Below are 18,044 nucleotides of genomic sequence, written 5' to 3'. Positions count from 1 at the left end.
AAGCAGATTTTTTGTTCTTTTTTTTAGGAGAAAACATGTATAATATGTCAATAATTCACAATTAAATAGGTAGAACACCCTTCAGCAACTTTGTGCGTTTGGTAGCCATTTTACTGTCAGTAAATTTTTCTTCGTTCTCATTGAGGTTCACACATTGCACTGTGTGCTGCTGCCTGAGTGAGTGAACAGACACAGTGGCTCTTTGTTGCCTTTGCCAGGAGTTTGCCTGGCTTGGGTGGTGGTGCCTGCAGTGACTCCTTTTTTTTCCCTCTCCCATCTTTCCTTCATTGTTTCATATTTTATGTGGGTAAAATAGAACTGCTCGTGAACACAGCTCTGAAGCCAGAATGTCAGCATTTTCGTTGAATCTTGAAGAAAAACGATTTGGATTTGGCAAGAAGAGTCACTTTAACTCGATGCGGCATAACAGCTTCCAAATGAACATGATCTGAATGTAAACAAATGGAGTAGAAAATGCTGCGCGGACGAGTATTTAAATTGGAAATAGAATCATACTCCGCCATCAGAACCCATCTCTTCCTCCCACCGTCTCTCTTTCTCATTCCTCTAATTGCAGCCTTAATCCCGGGCCAGATTAGAGGGATGTGTCGGCTCTGGCCGTGTGTTTGTGCGGGTCTGAATCAACGATACACAGATCCCACAGAGATTACTCGATCTGTGTCATTGTCTCGCGGCTCAGTGCCAACCAGAGTCCAAATCCAGTTTCGTTCTCCACCAACATCTCCAGCAGGAAGGTTCGGAAGCGCCGACACAAAACCCGTTGAGGATTTCTGTCATGTCAAAGGGTTTAGCACCCTTCTCGTTGCCCAGTTAGATTACACGTTGATCCGTCGGTTGGTTCACTATGGAATATTTGCCTGTCAAGAAGCAGTTTTTACCCCCCTGTGATATCATACTGATTTCACGCTGACCCAGTCAGAACTGGGCTTCTGGCGAATATTTGCGGCTATAAATAGAAGGGAGGGTTCTCTCTGTTTCTTTTTCGCCGTCCTGCATCCTCTAACCTGGTTGAGCGATGAGGGATTCATTAATACTTTGGGTTCAGCTGCTGCAGTTCCCTTCTGTTCATCTGTGTTTTCTGGTTTTTGGGCAATAATCAGAGAACAAAGATGTGAAATGTGAGAAAAACATGCTTTTAATATCAATATTAGAAATGTCACAATAGTCACCAACTTTGTGACTTTGTTGCTACGTCTAGACACATTTCAGACCAACAAAACATGTTGCTCTTTTCTTTTTTTGAAGAATTCAACCAACACCCACGTTTGACGTCGTGAAGTTTGCTGCAGGGCATTTCTGGATCCCTCCCGTTCAGCAGCACGTGTTGAAGGGTGTAATTAGGGAGCATTAGTGTAACCAGCGTGTGGGAACTAGAGGTGCTACCAGACACAAGTAGCACAAACAGTCAGCGATACTCACCGTTTGTTGTCGGGGAAATTGCGACGCGCAAGACATTTCTCTCTCACCGCACAAAACGCCACAAATATGTGTAATCCAAACCTCCCACAGCAGTTCGGTTCGGACAGTTTTTGTATCCCCGCCCTCTCTCCTTTTTGGCTGCTGTCCTCACGTCTGGCAGTGGGGACAAACGGGGTCGGCCACATCGACGGGGATTTGACACCAAAGAAACTCAAAATGCAACAAAACCTGCTCCGCTTTGGGGAGTTTATCTGGGTACAGAATGTTCCAGTTGACTGAAAAATGGAGCGTGATGAGAAATGCAGTGGTTTAAACTGTATTCTGGCATAGAAATCCTAACTAAATGGTGGGAAGTTGATGCAGTGGATGTTAATTAAGCATCTCTTAACCCCTGAAGCGTCTCATCTGGTTGGTGTGGACAGCGTCCTGCAGGATCCTAAGACCAAATCTACAAAGCTTAAAAACACTCTGACTGGATTTCAGTTCAGAATTGTTCAGAGTGAGCATGTCACAGTTTTAGTTGAAACCTCATGATGGCCGATCTGCAAACAGTTGCTCTTTGTTTTGTTTTTGTTTTGTTTTTTTCAGACTGGTCTCAAGCCGGCGGGGGAGGGAGAACTTTACAGGGCAAATTGTCACAATGTGAACTTGAGTTTCACTGTCAGGTTCCACCTAAAATCCCCCACAATCACTGGTATGTACATGGACTTTTGTTTGTTTGTGCTAAAGGTTAGGCATTTTTGATTAATCTAGTTGTTTTCAAGCTAACATATTCATCATTATTGTGACTTTTAGGAGAGTAAAACACATGCAGTATTTTGGTTGTGATCCTGGTTGCTTCACTATATATTTGTTGGTGTTAGGATGCAGATTTAAAGGGTTGGTGTAGGTTCTTGTAAGGTGAAGGTCTATGACTTTATTGGAATATGTCCCTCACATCCAGTAAAAGATCATTTATAGATGTCATTTACGTCATGTCGGTGATTCTTTGTCTCTAATTTCATCCACCCATCCATGTTTTAACACCCATGTCCCCAGTGGGGTCAGGAGGGGTGCTGGTGCCTGTCTCCAGCGGGACATTTCAGACGTCACCAGTCTATCACAGGACACTTTGTCTCTATTTTTCACATATAATTACTTATTTGCTTGTGAGTGAAAATTTACGAGCTTCCAAGAAGTCGAGGTCTCCAGAAGCTTTCGGTTCGATCATGAAAGGTTTTAAACGCCTCAGGCGTCCCTCCGGGTCCAAAGTTCACGACAGTTAGAGGACGACGAGTCCAGCCTACCAGGAGGTGAAACATTTACAATGTACCGTTTTTATGGACGCGTTTAAAAGGCGAGGGAAAACTTTAAATATTGCTGTTTGAAAGGACGCATCGACTCATTCAGAGACAACGACACGGGACATTTCAGTGGAATACGATACATGTCTATTGGAGATGAACAGGTTTCTGCTCTGGTGTTCAATCTTTCACGTTTGACATCAGCGCCGTGTCGCCAGCGTAATGTTTCCCCTAATAACACTCTATGACTCCTTGTTCCGGCTTCTACTGTGACATTGCAAAGGCCACGTTTTACGTCCTCAGCTCCCACGTTGTTTATATACAGCAGAACTCTGTTTTGTGTCAAACAAGCACCTATACCACCTTCATTCTAGAATTTAAACCCTTGTAAGCCGCATGAAAGCTCAGAGGGAGCCACTCAGTCATAATTTGCTCTTTTGGGTTTCGTGAAAATGCTCCGACTCTGCGTGGGAGGCCAAATTCCCAAACACTTCTAACCGTTCTCTGGAGTGAATCCAACAATCAAAAGTGTAAACAGAAATTCTTTCACAATTGTGCAACTGCGAGTTGAGCTGTGCAGACTGTGAGCGTTGAGCTGCAGAGTAATAGTGTTTGCACCAGCGTGTCAAGTGGCATTGTGCCTCAGTATTTTGAGATTCCCACACCGCTTTTCTTTGAATATTTTAGACGTCCTCTGCAAAAATAATCTGTCAAATTAGTGACTACTTTTTTTTTTTTTTTGCATATAATTTGGAGTTGCATTCCAGTGAAAAATTTGCAGTCAACTGTACATGGAATGTAATGAACCAGTACCTATGTTCAATTCAGCATGTATCATGTAACTTAATATTTGACATGTTTGTGTCCAAATATGAAATATTCTTTTGGTCATAGGGATAAAAAGCACATCAAGCTCACATCCTCTCTCAGTCTTTACCTTCACACTTCTGTTGCAGTTGTTCCATTTCACCACATTTCCTGTATTCACATCATCCTCCCTCCTCCTCCGACTCCTCCTCGCTCTCCTGTCCCCCTGCATAGCTCAATGAGTACAAACAGTTTGGAAGTTTACTCCAAAACACCCCGGCGTCCTCTGCCGCACCGCCATTCAGGGTAACTTTCCAGCCTCGCCAGTTTCGGTGAACAGGAAGAGAGCGCACCCTCAAGGTCACCCGTGTCGGCTGGGACGCGCGCGGCGGCGTCCCGCCTTCGCTTTGAGCTTCACCGGAAGCATGTTTGCTTCACTGGAAGCAAATAGCTTTCGCTTTAAGCTTCACTGGAAGCATGTTTGAAGCGCCGCCTTCACAAATCGCGCACCGTCTCCAACTCTGATTGGCAGCTGACTCCTTTGACCTGCTCAAGGGCATGAAACCTGCTCTGTTAAACTTTAAGGTTTACTGCTTGACGCGAACAGGCGACGCTGAAATGATCCACTTTTCATGCTTTGATTTCTGATGAAAATAAAGAAATCCTCGCGCAAATAGAGATTTTCTTGGCTGTGTGTGTGCGTGTGCGTGTGTGTGTGTGTGTGTGCGTGTGTGTGTGTGTGCCCTCTCCCCAACAGGACACACTGACCTTAGAGAGGCAGAGCTAACCGCTCTGTGGATTACTCCCTCTTCATTCCTCATGTTATCTTTGCTCTGTGCAACAGTTTATCTGAACCTAGGTTTCTTTTCTATCTCCAGTGTTTTGGGAGAAAGCCTTTCAGTCTATAAAATGCAAACCTGAGGTGGACTTTCACATCTCTTGCTGCTGTTTTATCTCCTTGACTCTCATTTTGTGTGTGTGTGTGTTTCTCTCTGATTGTTCTCGTCTGCAGAGTAAACGGACTCACACAGACGGCTGCGCTGGTCTTCCTGCGGCGGTGGGGGTAAAAACTGTGTAAAAAAGTGCAATTTAATTAGAGAAAGAGCAGAGGGTAATTATAGCATGAAAAAAGAAAGAGGGAAGCAGTAAGAGCAGAACAGGGAAGTTGAGAAATATTCACTCCTCTTCTTTGGCCCCATACGTTTGAGTTGGATCCGCCTCTCTCTGCAACTCACCTGTTGAGTTTTGCCTCCCATCCCCCCACAGCTCCTCCCCCTGTGGGGCAGGTAGGGCTCCAGCTGCAGATATAAACGTATGCTAATGGCAAGCGGACCATCTTCTCTGCTCTGGGAGTGAAGAAGACAGCGGGGCTGCGAGTGGCTGTGTGGGAAACTTAAAGAGGCGGAGTGGGGACGTTTTGAAAAACGAGAATCGGATCGACTGCTCTCAGAGCCGCTCTGCAATCATGGGGCTCGGAGTGAGTATTGCAACTTTTTCTCCTCTTCTCATCTGTTAGAAAACTTTTGGAGTGTGAGGTCATTTTGTGATCTGCCAAAACGTGTTGGAGGCAAGTCAATGATTAACACGCGAGCTTGTGTGCACAGCAAAGAGGAATACTTTCGGCGCTTCCTCGCGAAAAACCAAGCTGGAGCCTCGGAGCTGTCTTCCCACATGTGCTCACTCTTATTCCGGGACTTGTTTTTGTCTCACTTTCCCCAATCCAGAAAGGGAAGGATGATTACAAGCCGGCCGCAACGTCAGAACACGGCAACAAGAAGCACAAGAAGGGGAAACAGAAGAAGGATATGGACGAGCTGAAGAAAGAAGTGGATCTGGTGAGTACGCCAACTTTCCTGCTGGGCTGAGCGATCGCAGGGATGAACCGTGACGGCCAACACAAACCTCACCGACAGTCACATGAGACACACAGATTGCTGCTTGCACGTCTACGCATGCAGTCACATGCTCTTAAAGAGTTTCCGTCTATAATCAGCCTCTAACACATGCTTAAAATCTTACTTTCCAGTCGTGGACACAGTAAGGTTAAGAAGGGCGGAAAGATCAGAGGACGGCTGGCCAGTTTCCACTGGTGTCAGCGTTTTTCCCTCAAGTCCTTTCACCAAGGTCAAAGAGGAAGTCAAAGTTTAGGAGAGAGTTTCACAAAATCATGACACATTTTGAAAGTGTAGTGACGGCGCCTTAAAGAGCAAGAGGGAAAATGTCTTGCGGATCAGAGGCATTTCGCCCAAAACGACCCGACCGTCGTGTCCTTCACAAGGTCAAGGAGAAACGGTCACAGCCCGACCGCCTCACTCCTTCTAAATATCTCACATTTCTTTTGCGTGATTATCAACATGCCTTCAAGATTTCCAACAATATTCAGAATTGAATAAATTCATCACCACAATAATCAAGCGTTTGCAACATCATCAGTTTGCAAAGCTCAGTTCATGGATATCAATATCGTCTCAGTGAAAACCATAGTTTGTGATCAATAAACCTTGGTATATGACGTGCATTATAGTACATTTAGTAGGTATGATTTTTTTTTTTTTTTCTATTCCATGATATTTCTCTGTTTCCTACCGGATTATATGCCGGTTTATAATATTTTAACGCTTTCTGAACAGATTGTTGAGAACGAGAAGTTGTTCTCAATCGACTAATCAAACCAAAACGTGTTGGATATCAATAGTCGACAGATTGAAGTAGATTGTCAGTCATTTCTAAATGTACTCAAACATCAAACGTTGTCCGTTGAAATAAGTTGATGTTTGACTCTTAATGCATTCGGTTTCTAAAAGCTGTTCCGGGTTGGATTGTTTGATTAACCCCAGCTATGTTTGACCACTGGACATTTTGGAAGGCGCCGTCATTTCTGTCTATTTCATGAAGTGTCCAACACAAATTCTTGCCCAGTGCCTTTCTGCAGCCATCATTCTGAATTACACGGCTATAAAACTCATCTTGGTGACATATTAATGGTTATCGTCCTTTGAACATCTTAACTAGATCTCAAAGTCCTGCCGCAAGCTGAAGGACATCTTAATGTCATAGCAACGCTATCGCCGATCTCCTCTGATCTTTCCAATCTGGCACATCATTCGCTGCAATTAACGCCATGCCTCAGCTTTAGCGGAGACGCGGAAATTCCTCCAGTCCAACTAAACGCTTCAGAGTGATTTATTGTCATGTCTTAGTGATTCCAGATCGGGTCTGTGGTTGAATAATGGCGGCTTACGGAGCAGCAGTAAAAGCACAGACGGCTCTCTGGAGAAGCGCATCCAGCTGACATGTTAATGATTGTTGCCCCGTCATACAATTAACTAGAGATATCAAAGTCCAGTGAAGACAATAGGGGCTATTCCCATGGCAACATTACGCAGCCTTTGATTTGACTACATGTGGCAAAGTCTGAGCCGAAACAGCTGATTGCTAAAAATAGAGAGGCTTCCTTTATTTAAATAGCAGCAGGAATTTTCAACCCGGGATTTATCGGCGAGCTCGTGGTCGGCCATGCATGTAACATCAAAACCGGGCCGAAACCCGAGAAGGCCAGGCGTGACGTCCTCAGCCGGCCTGTTGAGAAGGGAACAAAAAGCGGCGCTACTTTTGGAGCATGTGATAACATATTAGCCATGGCACATTTGGCACGCTTGCTTACATAATACTAATTATTAATGAGAGTACAACAGACGAATGCTCACCGCTCACTTTCTCTGCAGAGGTTTGTGCATTGTTGCCATATTAGCGGCCAGTGCACAGGTTGCGCAACTTACTTCGATCTGCAATATGTGATGTTTTTTTTTTTGTCTTCTTTAAAAAAGGCAACTTATAATTTTGATCATCAACTACTACAATAAGAAATGTGCTCTTATTTGTAAAAAACAAAAAAACAAACAACCATTTTATATCCATTTTGGGTTTTGAAATAGACAGGCGTGAAACGTTTGCAAAAATAATGAATACATCGTCTTATGTGGGACGTTGATTGATGTTCAAAAATGTATTTAAAATAGAACTGGGGATGCACAATATTGGATTTTGGTAGATATCTCCGATATGACAATTTACTTAATTTAATTTGCCCAATAACTGATACCAATACCAATATTTTTTGCCTATGACTACTTACTGAAACTGTATGGCTTTCTCTACTGTTGACTCTTTATGGGTTTAGCCTGCTAACCAAATGCAAATGCTAAAACAGACGCTGGAAACGATGGAACTCTTCCAGCTTGCATTGTGTTTACTCTCAAACGTATTCTTGACATTTGCTTGTGAACGGGTAAACGCAACCTGTCCCGTTTTAGCTCCGTGTGACTCACACCGACAGTTACTTCAGTGAGATGTGTCAATGTTTTCAGCTTCGACACGTGCGTGATGTCATCGCAGAAAGCGGTGGGGGCATCTCAACTCGGGGCGTTTTCACGGAGACGACAAAAACCCGTTTTCGTTTCACAGCACAACCGAGATGAAGGCTGGAAGTCAGATATGATTGCAGTTCATCCAAAATGACATCGGAGGAGTTTCTGTTCATTCACCCGCTGTGGGCATTATTGAACAACAACAAAAAAACAAACTGTGTGGGCACATGAATGTGTCAGCCTCTCTGGCTGTTCATTTGCTGAAACACGTTTTGCTTTTTCAGCTCGAGAAACCGCAGCGGCGCAAAACTTTTTTTTTTTTTTTTTCCCACACGTTGGTTCAAAATGGAAGATGAGTTGCTGGATATAAGCCAGCAGAACATCCAAAATGACTTGGATGTTCTGTTGGGTTGTTTTGCAGTTCATGTTTGACTGCAAGTTCACAATCCTCACTCAAATGTTTGCCTAATCTTAAAAAAAAAAAATCAATCCGTACCCGCATCCATAATCCGTCAGATCCGTCTAGCGACCTTTGTTCCCTGGCGACGTCATCTTTATGTTCCCTGGAGGCCGCGTCAACACATTCTGTAATCCTCAGAGGAGATAATATCTGCGCTTTTAAAATGACAGGGATTTTCAGCCTGTTTGACGCAATGTCTGTCAATCTCATTCTCTCTTCTTTGTGTTTTTTTTTTTTTTTCTCCCTCTCCCCCCGTAGGATGATCACAAGCTCACAATGGATGAACTTCACAGAAAATATGGCACGGACCTATCAAGGGTGAGCTCTCTGCACGCAGGATTTATCGGGATTCGAGGAGGTAGATGAGGCCAGAGTACAAGCTCCACGCAGACAAACACTGCGCGGAGCTCGTGTTTGTCTGCGCGCTTGAAAGCAGACTCTCATGTAATTATCTTGCAGAGTAGCAATGTGGTGCATGGGCAGAAGATTTACCAAAGTGTCTATTAACCCAAACGATAAAGCCTGTTTTGCAGCGGGAGCGCGGCATTGCACAAAAAAAAAAGGAATCCTACATTTTGTTTTCAGGAGACGTTTTTTTATTGTGCAATATTCAACTCCACAGAGGCTAAACGCCTGATCATCTGTTAAAATGTGATCTGTGTGAGTTTTTCTCAAAGCAAAGACTCAGTCCATCAGGAACACTGTCCTTATTGACTGGGCTGACAATATCTGCTTAGAGAAATGTCAGGTTAGACTTTTTAACCTCAAAAGGCTGAAATGTGACTTTCGTCAAACCTGAATCTAAGTCCACCGTGTTTTTGCACAGAATGCTTTACATCGAGCTGCATGAAATTAGAAGCTAATTTCACGTTATGTCTGCTTAGGGTCTTTCCGCCTCCAGAGCAAAAGAGATTCTAGCCCGAGATGGTCCAAATGCCCTGACACCTCCCCCAACCACACCCGAATGGGTGAAGTTCTGCAAGCAGGTAAGAGCTAACAAGAGGCTTGGCACAATTTAAATGGATGCAAATGTGTTTTTAGATTAGAGTTTGCATGCGGTAGAGATGGTTGTTTGAATGTTGCTTTGGCCTCCCGTCCAGCTGTTTGGTGGTTTCTCCATGCTGCTGTGGATTGGGGCGATCCTCTGCTTCTTCGCTTACGGTATTCAGGCTGCTTCAGAAGACGAACCAGCAAACGATAACGTAAGAAGATTTCTCTCACTGTCCTCTGCAGTCGTTTTCCGGTCCGCCAGAGTCTAAATGAAGAGTCCTCTCTGTCCTCCTGTAGTTGTATTTGGGTATTGTGCTGTCTGCTGTCGTCATCATCACTGGTTGCTTCTCCTACTACCAAGAAGCCAAGAGCTCCAAGATCATGGACTCCTTCAAGAACCTGGTCCCACAGGTGAGACTTCCTGCGTCCACCGGCCTGCCACATGGCTGCTTGTTGTTACTCGGGGATCTTACTTCAAACCTTTCCTTGATGTCATAGCAAGCCCTGGTTATCCGTGACGGGGAAAAGAAGAGCATCAATGCTGAGGAGGTGGTGGCCGGAGATTTGGTGGAAGTGAAGGGTGGAGACAGGATTCCTGCTGATCTCAGGATCATCTCTGCTCAGGGCTGCAAGGTGAGTGTCATCAGTGTAGATTTCTCGTACAATTACAGGCAACCTTGGTGTTAGCGGGTCTCTGTGGAGGGGTTCCCACCGTACCAGGTGCTCTCTCGTGTTTCAACTCAGGTTTTCTGTTTGGTTTCAGTCTGATCAAAGTTTTTCAGTCAACTGTAGAGTGAGGAGACTTATATTTTCAATTAAAAGCTCATAAACTTTCTATATATACAGAAATACCTGAGCTGCTTCTATAACGCAGGAATTTTCAGTTGTCCCAAGAGCACGGCAAAACAAAACAGCTTTATTCTTACTTGATTTCCTAGGTGGACAACTCCTCCCTGACTGGTGAATCAGAGCCCCAGACCCGATCCCCAGATTTCACCAACGACAACCCACTGGAGACCAGGAACATTGTTTTTTTCTCCACCAACTGTGTTGAAGGTATTCACGCCCTTAGAAATATTTATGATGAAGGTGGGATTTTTTTGGCGGGGATGTCGAGTTTGGAGACATGCAGGAAAAGCAGCTGGGCAACATTCTGAAACTAACATTCCTTCTTGATGTTCAGGAACTGCCAAAGGAATCGTCATCAACACCGGAGACCGAACCGTTATGGGTCGCATTGCCACCTTGGCTTCCAGTCTGGAGGGAGGGAAAACTCCCATTGCCATTGAGATCGAGCACTTCATCCACATCATCACCGGTGTGGCCGTCTTCCTGGGTGTGTCTTTCTTCATTCTCTCCCTCATCCTTGGCTATGGATGGCTGGAGGCCGTCATCTTCCTCATTGGCATCATCGTGGCCAACGTTCCAGAAGGTCTCCTGGCTACAGTCACTGTGAGTCTACAAGGCTCTTTGTCCTCTTATCCGACAATCTTCAAGAATATTCCATCAGTTTTGATGGATCTGGTTTTTGTTTCCAGGTGTGTCTGACTCTGACTGCCAAGCGTATGGCCAAGAAGAACTGCCTGGTGAAGAACCTGGAAGCTGTGGAGACTCTGGGCTCCACCTCCACTATCTGCTCCGACAAGACCGGCACCCTGACCCAGAACAGGATGACCGTGGCCCACATGTGGTTCGACAACCAGATCCACGAAGCCGACACCACCGAGAACCAGAGCGGCACCTCGTTTGACCGAGCTCGGCCACCTGGGCGTCTCTGGCCAGGATCGCCGGACTCTGCAACCGAGCCGTCTTCCTGGCCGAGCAGAGCAACGTTCCCATCCTCAAGGTGAAGAACTGATGTTGCATGTAGACATCTCTGAGTCTCGGTTGTTAGCCTGAGTGGCTTTTGTTGAATTATCGTTTTCAGTATTATCAGAAATAGTGTGACCATGTGGAAAGCATGGCAGAGTTATGACTTAGCATAGGGGCTTCTAGGATCCAACAAACTGGTAGAGCAGCCAATTGTCATTGGAAGCACTTACTATTATTGAAGTCCAGGAATACCAGTGTGCCTGAGGATATTCTACTTTTATCACTGATATATAGGGTGGGCCAGAAGTTTCCATACAGAGAAAAAATAAAAATTTTATGTTGGGCAACTGTTTTTATGTTGGGCTGCACGCCTTGGACCACTCTGTGGCTGATCTGCAACATTTCTAGTTTTCTGAAACGTGCAGATAAGTTTTTCCACTGTCGTGTGAACGCTCGTTCCATGTTTTCTGTTAAAGTTTCATGCAACCGTGCGACTGACTCCCCATCCAGCCATCAGTATAATTTCAATTCTTTGCTCTTTTGTCAATCGCATCTTCTTGGGTGTCTGAAATGTAAAAGAAATGTACATTTCACACTTATGACCCACCCTGTAGTTCAAATTGACCGTTCTTGTCTTGTTCTTATACTTCAACCCACAGAGAGATGTGGCTGGTGACGCCTCTGAAGCTGCTTTGCTAAAGTGTATTGAGCTGTGCTGCGGTCCTGTTAAGGACATGAGAGACAAGTACCCCAAGGTCGCGGAAATTCCATTCAACTCAACCAACAAATACCAGGTAAACCATCCAATCAGGTCTAAATAATTTGCCTGTTTCACTTCAGCTCTGGTGCATTCCTTATGAGCCAAATAAAGTTCTTACTACATTGTAAAAGTTTATAGGCTTTTGCATAAAACATTGGTGGCTCTTGGGTTCAGCTTCTTTTCTTCTCCAACAGCTGTCCATCCACAAGAACTCGACTCCCGGAGAAACCAAGCACCTGCTGGTGATGAAGGGAGCCCCCGAGAGGATTCTGGACCGCTGCTCCACCATCGTGCTGCAGGGCAAGGAACAGCCTCTGGACGACGAGATGAAGGATGCTTTTCAGAACGCCTACGTGGAGCTGGGAGGTCTAGGAGAGAGAGTTCTCGGTAAGGATTGATTCTGCTGAAGCGACACGAGGAGAGAGCTGCGTGTTCACATGACGACTTTTGTTTTCTTCAGGTTTCTGCCACTTCCACCTGCCTGACGACCAGTTCCCAGATGGCTTTGCTTTTGATACTGAAGAAGTGAACTTCCCGACTGAGAACCTGTGCTTCATCGGCCTCATGTCCATGATTGACCCGCCACGTGCCGCCGTGCCGGACGCTGTGGGCAAATGCAGGAGCGCAGGAATCAAGGTGCTTTAAGTTCTCTTTTTTAACTCACTCAGGTTGGAAAAAGAGATGTGGCTTCAACTTTTCCTTCAACCTCCTTCCCTTCAGGTAATCATGGTGACAGGCGACCATCCAATCACAGCCAAGGCCATCGCTAAAGGCGTTGGTATCATCTCTGAAGGCAACGAGACAGTTGAGGACATCGCCGCCCGCCTGAACGTTCCCATTTCAGAGGTCAACCCCAGGTCAGTCATCTTATTGATCAATATTCCTCTTGTGGCAATAATAAAAAAAAACAGCAATAATAATCATGCTGGCTATCAAAGCTGCACGAAGCACTTAGCCAAAAAGGCTTTTACTGCAAGCCATTCACTGCAAGCCAAATAAATGAGTCTGGCTCTGAGCTTGCTGTCAGCAACTTTAGCTTGAGAGACCATCAGTGAAGGTTCAATGCCCTTTTCCAATGTTCAACAGATCTCTGAACTTTTGAGTTTGAAATCTAAGAAATCAGCTAAACCCGGTTGCGATTTCTCCAACAGGGACGCCAAAGCTTGCGTCGTTCACGGCGGTGAGCTCAAAGAGCTGACAGCCGATCAGCTCGACGAGATCTTAAAGCACCACACAGAAATCGTCTTCGCCAGAACGTCGCCCCAGCAGAAGCTGATCATCGTTGAGGGTTGCCAGAGGCAGGTGAGCTTCAGCTCAGCGAAGATGACGGAGATATCGCTGCGGATGTTTGGCCGTGTTTCCATGGGATTCTGCTTGCTCTGCAGGGGGCCATCGTCGCGGTGACGGGTGACGGCGTCAACGACTCTCCAGCTCTGAAGAAAGCCGACATCGGCGTCGCCATGGGAATCGCCGGGTCCGACGTGTCCAAGCAGGCGGCCGACATGATCCTGCTGGACGACAACTTTGCCTCCATCGTTACCGGAGTGGAAGAGGGTAAGATGGGCGAAAACACATAAAGTTAGGTTTTGCTTGTTCCAGCCTGAGAATATTAACCAGGATGTTGGTTGGTCAGGCCGTCTGATCTTTGACAACCTGAAGAAATCCATCGCCTACACTCTGACCAGCAACATCCCTGAGATCTCACCCTTCCTCCTCTTCATCATCGCCAACATCCCTCTGCCTCTGGGCACCGTCACCATCCTCTGTATCGACCTGGGAACAGACATGGTGAGTTCTTCAAGGACTTTGTAGGTTTGATGAGATCAAGATGATTCTTTTTGAAGCTGCATGTTTCTCCGTCTCATCCAGGTTCCTGCCATCTCCCTGGCCTATGAAGCAGCTGAGAGCGACATCATGAAGAGACAGCCCCGAAACCCCAAAACCGACAAACTGGTGAACGAGAGGCTCATCAGCATGGCCTACGGACAAATTGGTAATAACCTGAGTAGCTTTGACATATTTGTGAATCTTTCTCCACTGAAGGAGTGATTTTAATACCCGTTTTCCTTCTCACTAGGTATGATGCAGGCCACAGCTGGGTTCTTCGCATACTTTGTGATCTTGGCTGAAAATGGCTTCCTCCCCATGGACCTGATAGGAATCAGAGTCCTCTGGGATGACAAATTTGTAAATGACCTGGAAGACAGCTATGGACAGCAATGGGTCGGTCTCCCAGATCATGTCTGTCTGAACAGCCACGGCTTGAGCTCACATCTGTAAACTCTTTTTTTTTTTTCCTTCTTCGTGCGCTCCAGACGTACGAGAGAAGAAAGATCGTTGAGTTCACCTGCCACACAGCTTTCTTCACCAGTATTGTGATCGTCCAGTGGGCCGATCTGATCATCTGTAAGACCAGGAGGAACTCTATCGTGCAGCAAGGAATGAAGTACGTAGATTTGGCACCTGCTTAAGACTGAAGCCACTGAAATTCATCATTTTAATACTAATAGTAGTGCTAAAAAAGACAAAACAGAGATTACAACACTTCTACTGATGCATTAATGTTCAGTTAAGTCAGCATTGCATTTGAATTTATTTCTTATTTTAAAAGTAGCATTTAAAAACTCATTATTAGGTCTGCAACAGCTTTCGTTGGAATATTGCAGGCATTTAATAATAAGTGGACAAAGCATTTCATGTGGTTCATATAACTGGAGAAATAAACCCTGTCCTCAGGTCATACCAAAGACCAGAAACCAATTTCTTTTAAAACTTCAAACATGGAATAAAATCTTTGGATGTGCCGTTTTTTTCCTCCAACAGGAACCGCATCCTGATCTTCGGACTCTTTGAGGAGACGGCTCTGGCTGCTTTCCTGTCATACTGTCCAGGCATGGACGTGGCCCTCAGAATGTACCCTCTTAAGTGAGTAAATCACACAACCACACTTCGTTTCAATCAAACATTCTTCTGCTTTTATGACTTCAGCCGTTTCCCTGTTCTTAATTGCAATTTGTTATGAAGTGTGATCCTAATAACGCTGTTTTTCTGCTAATTTCTGCTTTCTTATCCTCTAATCCACTCTGAAGGCACTTCCAGATGCTTGTTTTCTAGGGCTGGCTTTTAACTAAGAGTAGTTATGCTTTTTTTTTTTCTTTGATGTGTTCCATAAAGAGTAGTGGCTATTGTGTCTCTGCTCCAGTAATTTCCACTTCTGAGGCAGGATGAAGAGCTTTAGTTCTATGAGATTCTTTGAGGAAAAACAGAAAGCAGAAAGAACACATCATCTTCCTTCTGCTTATCTTTCTGCTGAAACAAACTTTGATCTGTGTTTTGTTGCTTTGTTTTTTTTTTTTTTCTCACATTCTGGTTTTTAATTCTCTCTTGCCGTCTGTCTGATACCTCAGGCCTGCTTGGTGGTTCTGCGCCTTCCCATACTCCCTCCTCATCTTCGTCTATGATGAAGTTAGAAGATATATCCTCAGACGCAACCCAGGAGGTAAGCCAGGAGGTTTTTATCCTTACACAAGGATGGCGACAGCCCCTTCTGTGGGAGTAGAACCCTCAACCCGGCCATTGTCGGTGCCCATTTCCGCCCACAAGGCTCAACAGGGCTTGGTTCGGATTCAGCTGCTTCTTTTACTGCTTTCTTTTGTTTTGTTCGACAGAAGCGCTACATCTGAGCCCCGCGGCTCTGATCTCTGAGCGCCGCCGACCTCTCGCGTCGGCATATCAAAATAAGCCGCAGCTGCAGCCGGACGCTGTTTAGTCCCGCGGGACCTTTAGCTTGAACAATCCTTCCAGTTTCTACCGAAGAGACGCATTCGCAGCTTTGGATCTGTCACACAAAGTCAAAAGAAAAAAACTAGAAATACAAGCAGCTATCAACGGGTTCCATACAAATATGTCCACCCCTCTGGTCCCGCCCCCCACCCCGCCTCTGGCCCTGCGTCTCTAAGCTTTGTGTTACTGGGTCAACAACTTGCGCTTCCTTTAACTAGTCACTTGTTCTCTCTTAGAAAGTAGTAATTTTGCGTATGAGTCATACTGTAAAGATGTGAAGTTTGTATTATTTTGAAGTATCTTTGTATATGATGGAGCAGTTTTGCTCTCATATAAATCATTAGAACCAAATGAACAAATTAGGATAAATTGTGACCTTAGGTTGTATCCTAATCTCTATAAATACCTTCCTGTTTTCCGTTATGTATCTAGATGAGGGGTCTAAATAATGATGAATATTAGAATATTTTCGACTGCCCCTGCTGGTCGGCCTCTAACTGTAAAACTTGTATGATATAAAGTTTAGTTTATTGCGTTTCCTCTCTTTGTAGGTTGGGTGGAGCAGGAGACGTACTACTGAGTCGGGCCAGAAGAAAAAGAAGACTCATATTTCATCGTTCATTCGCCGCCATGTTACATATTTGGTTGAAATGCCACAGCCAACAAGCACAAAGAGAAAACCAAGCATGGATAAATTAAGAGTCTCTTAATTTATTTGTTGTTCCAATAAAACTTGTCCTTAACATTTGCCCTGAAGCCACTCGCCTTTTTGTTCCATCCACTGACTTTATCCATCTGTCCATATTTGCTATGTAGAAGTTCCAAAGTTTGGAACAGATTATTTTCACAAATGCGTTCAAAGTGAACTTTCTTTCTTCTGTCCATTTTTATCTTTCTCCTCCACAGCCATGTCTGAGCGTGTCTGTTTGTGTCGGTGCGCCACCATTGCTCATTTGACCGCCAATGCAAAGGGGACCCTCCATTATGAATGCCCCTCTCCTCCTCTTCACCTGCACAGATAGCTCTCCATCATCATGCTAACTTGCCAGCACATGGCTGGCCTCGCCGTTCACATACTTGAGGGGAAAGCACTTGAGCCGTTACCACGATCATCCCTCGAAACCGTTCGGGTTTCCATTTGTGGAAGGCGGAATATTCCCAGCAGCCAATGGGATTTCTCTCTCTCTCGCTGGAGAGGGAGCCGCTGCAAGACAGGCAAGAAGAATCTGCAGACAAAAGGATAGAGGGATGCGGAGGGAGGCAGACGGAAGGGAGAGAGTGAGGTTGATGGATGGTGAAGGAAGCAAGTCGATGTGATAAAGAGGAAGGGAAGAAGTGGGAGCAGGGGATCGGCAGATTTATGGGCTTCTCCAGTTTCCTCAATTCATTTTCTCAATGCGTGGTGAAATCGCAAAAATGCGGCTCTTGGATTCAGCTTCTCTCATTTTGGAGGAAGACGATTGCAAACAGACACCAACATTATCATGCCTCCACCCCAACCCAAAACATCCCCCCTCCACCACCACCACCACCACTCCCCACTCCTCATAATCCTCCCTTCCCCCCACTGAACGTGCTTGTTGCCATCGCAACCCTATTTGAGAGTTCACTCTCTCTCTCCTCTTGAACATCTAAATAAAATCTGGGCCATTTTTAGAAGAACGCCGGCGACACGTGAGCTACAGTTTCGACACATGCTCGACTGCCCAAAAACAGGGAGGTTTCCTTACGTCTGCATGCAGATGCATGTCGATGAGCCTGTGTGCACAGTGACAATGCAGTCGCATCTCTGCTGCGTGTCCATCTGTTTTTCAGGCCCACCTGTTGTTTTGTGTTTTTAGTCCTGCTTTTTCTGCGCACAACCAAAGAAATCATGCATCAGCGTCTCTTACAGAAAACAGACGCAGTAAAGTCTTCCTTTGGTCGTTGGATCTATCTTGGGTTTGTCTTGTCAGGTTTGTCTTCAAGGCTGCCTGATTACATGTGAGAGAGGATGGCGCTGAGTGGCACGTCTACCCATCAGAAGACAATAGCGCTGTGGCAAATGGCTCGACCTGTGTAAGAAGGTCACTTGTCAGAAGCAGCAGGCGGGAGTGGATGACGATGCAAGACTTGCCTGGCAATTTCAAAAACTAACCGCAGAGTTCAAGAAGTTCGCCGCGAGCCGAGCAAAATGCAACAAGTGACAGAATGCGTCTTGTTTCAGGCTTACAGCAGATCCAGGGATGAAAGCCTAAATCTCTCATTTGTACTGAGGGACCAAAGGGTTTAAGAGCTCCTGGAACACATGCAAATCGCCACAAGGGTATTGCTGCCATACTACAGAACAAACCAGTTGTGGC

The 18,044-nt window shown here is 45.4% G+C and overlaps 1 protein-coding gene across 1 annotated transcript; it reads left to right on the top strand.

The window, feature by feature from the left end:
* Window positions 1-4,779: 4,779 nt before the first annotated feature.
* On the top strand, window positions 4,780-16,450 carry LOC129378714 (sodium/potassium-transporting ATPase subunit alpha-1-like). The gene is given in 24 exon segments (XM_055059166.1): window positions 4,780-5,007; window positions 5,255-5,365; window positions 8,616-8,675; window positions 9,242-9,343; window positions 9,458-9,559; window positions 9,645-9,758; window positions 9,846-9,980; window positions 10,286-10,403; window positions 10,531-10,799; window positions 10,886-11,096; window positions 11,099-11,193; window positions 11,819-11,953; window positions 12,114-12,306; window positions 12,380-12,555; window positions 12,640-12,776; window positions 13,071-13,221; window positions 13,305-13,473; window positions 13,553-13,707; window positions 13,789-13,912; window positions 13,997-14,142; window positions 14,235-14,365; window positions 14,743-14,844; window positions 15,327-15,418; window positions 16,254-16,450. Coding segments are annotated over 24 exon segments (3,069 nt in total). The 5' UTR covers window positions 4,780-4,995; the 3' UTR covers window positions 16,283-16,450.
* Window positions 16,451-18,044: the final 1,594 nt, after the last annotated feature.

This window comes from Poeciliopsis prolifica, unplaced genomic scaffold (genome assembly GCF_027474105.1).
Source record: "Poeciliopsis prolifica strain line A6 unplaced genomic scaffold, Auburn_PproV2 SCAFFOLD053, whole genome shotgun sequence".
Taxonomy (NCBI): Eukaryota; Metazoa; Chordata; class Actinopteri; order Cyprinodontiformes; family Poeciliidae; genus Poeciliopsis; species Poeciliopsis prolifica.
Note: the sequence above shows the minus strand (reverse complement) of the source record. Positions and strands in the feature narration are given on the sequence as shown.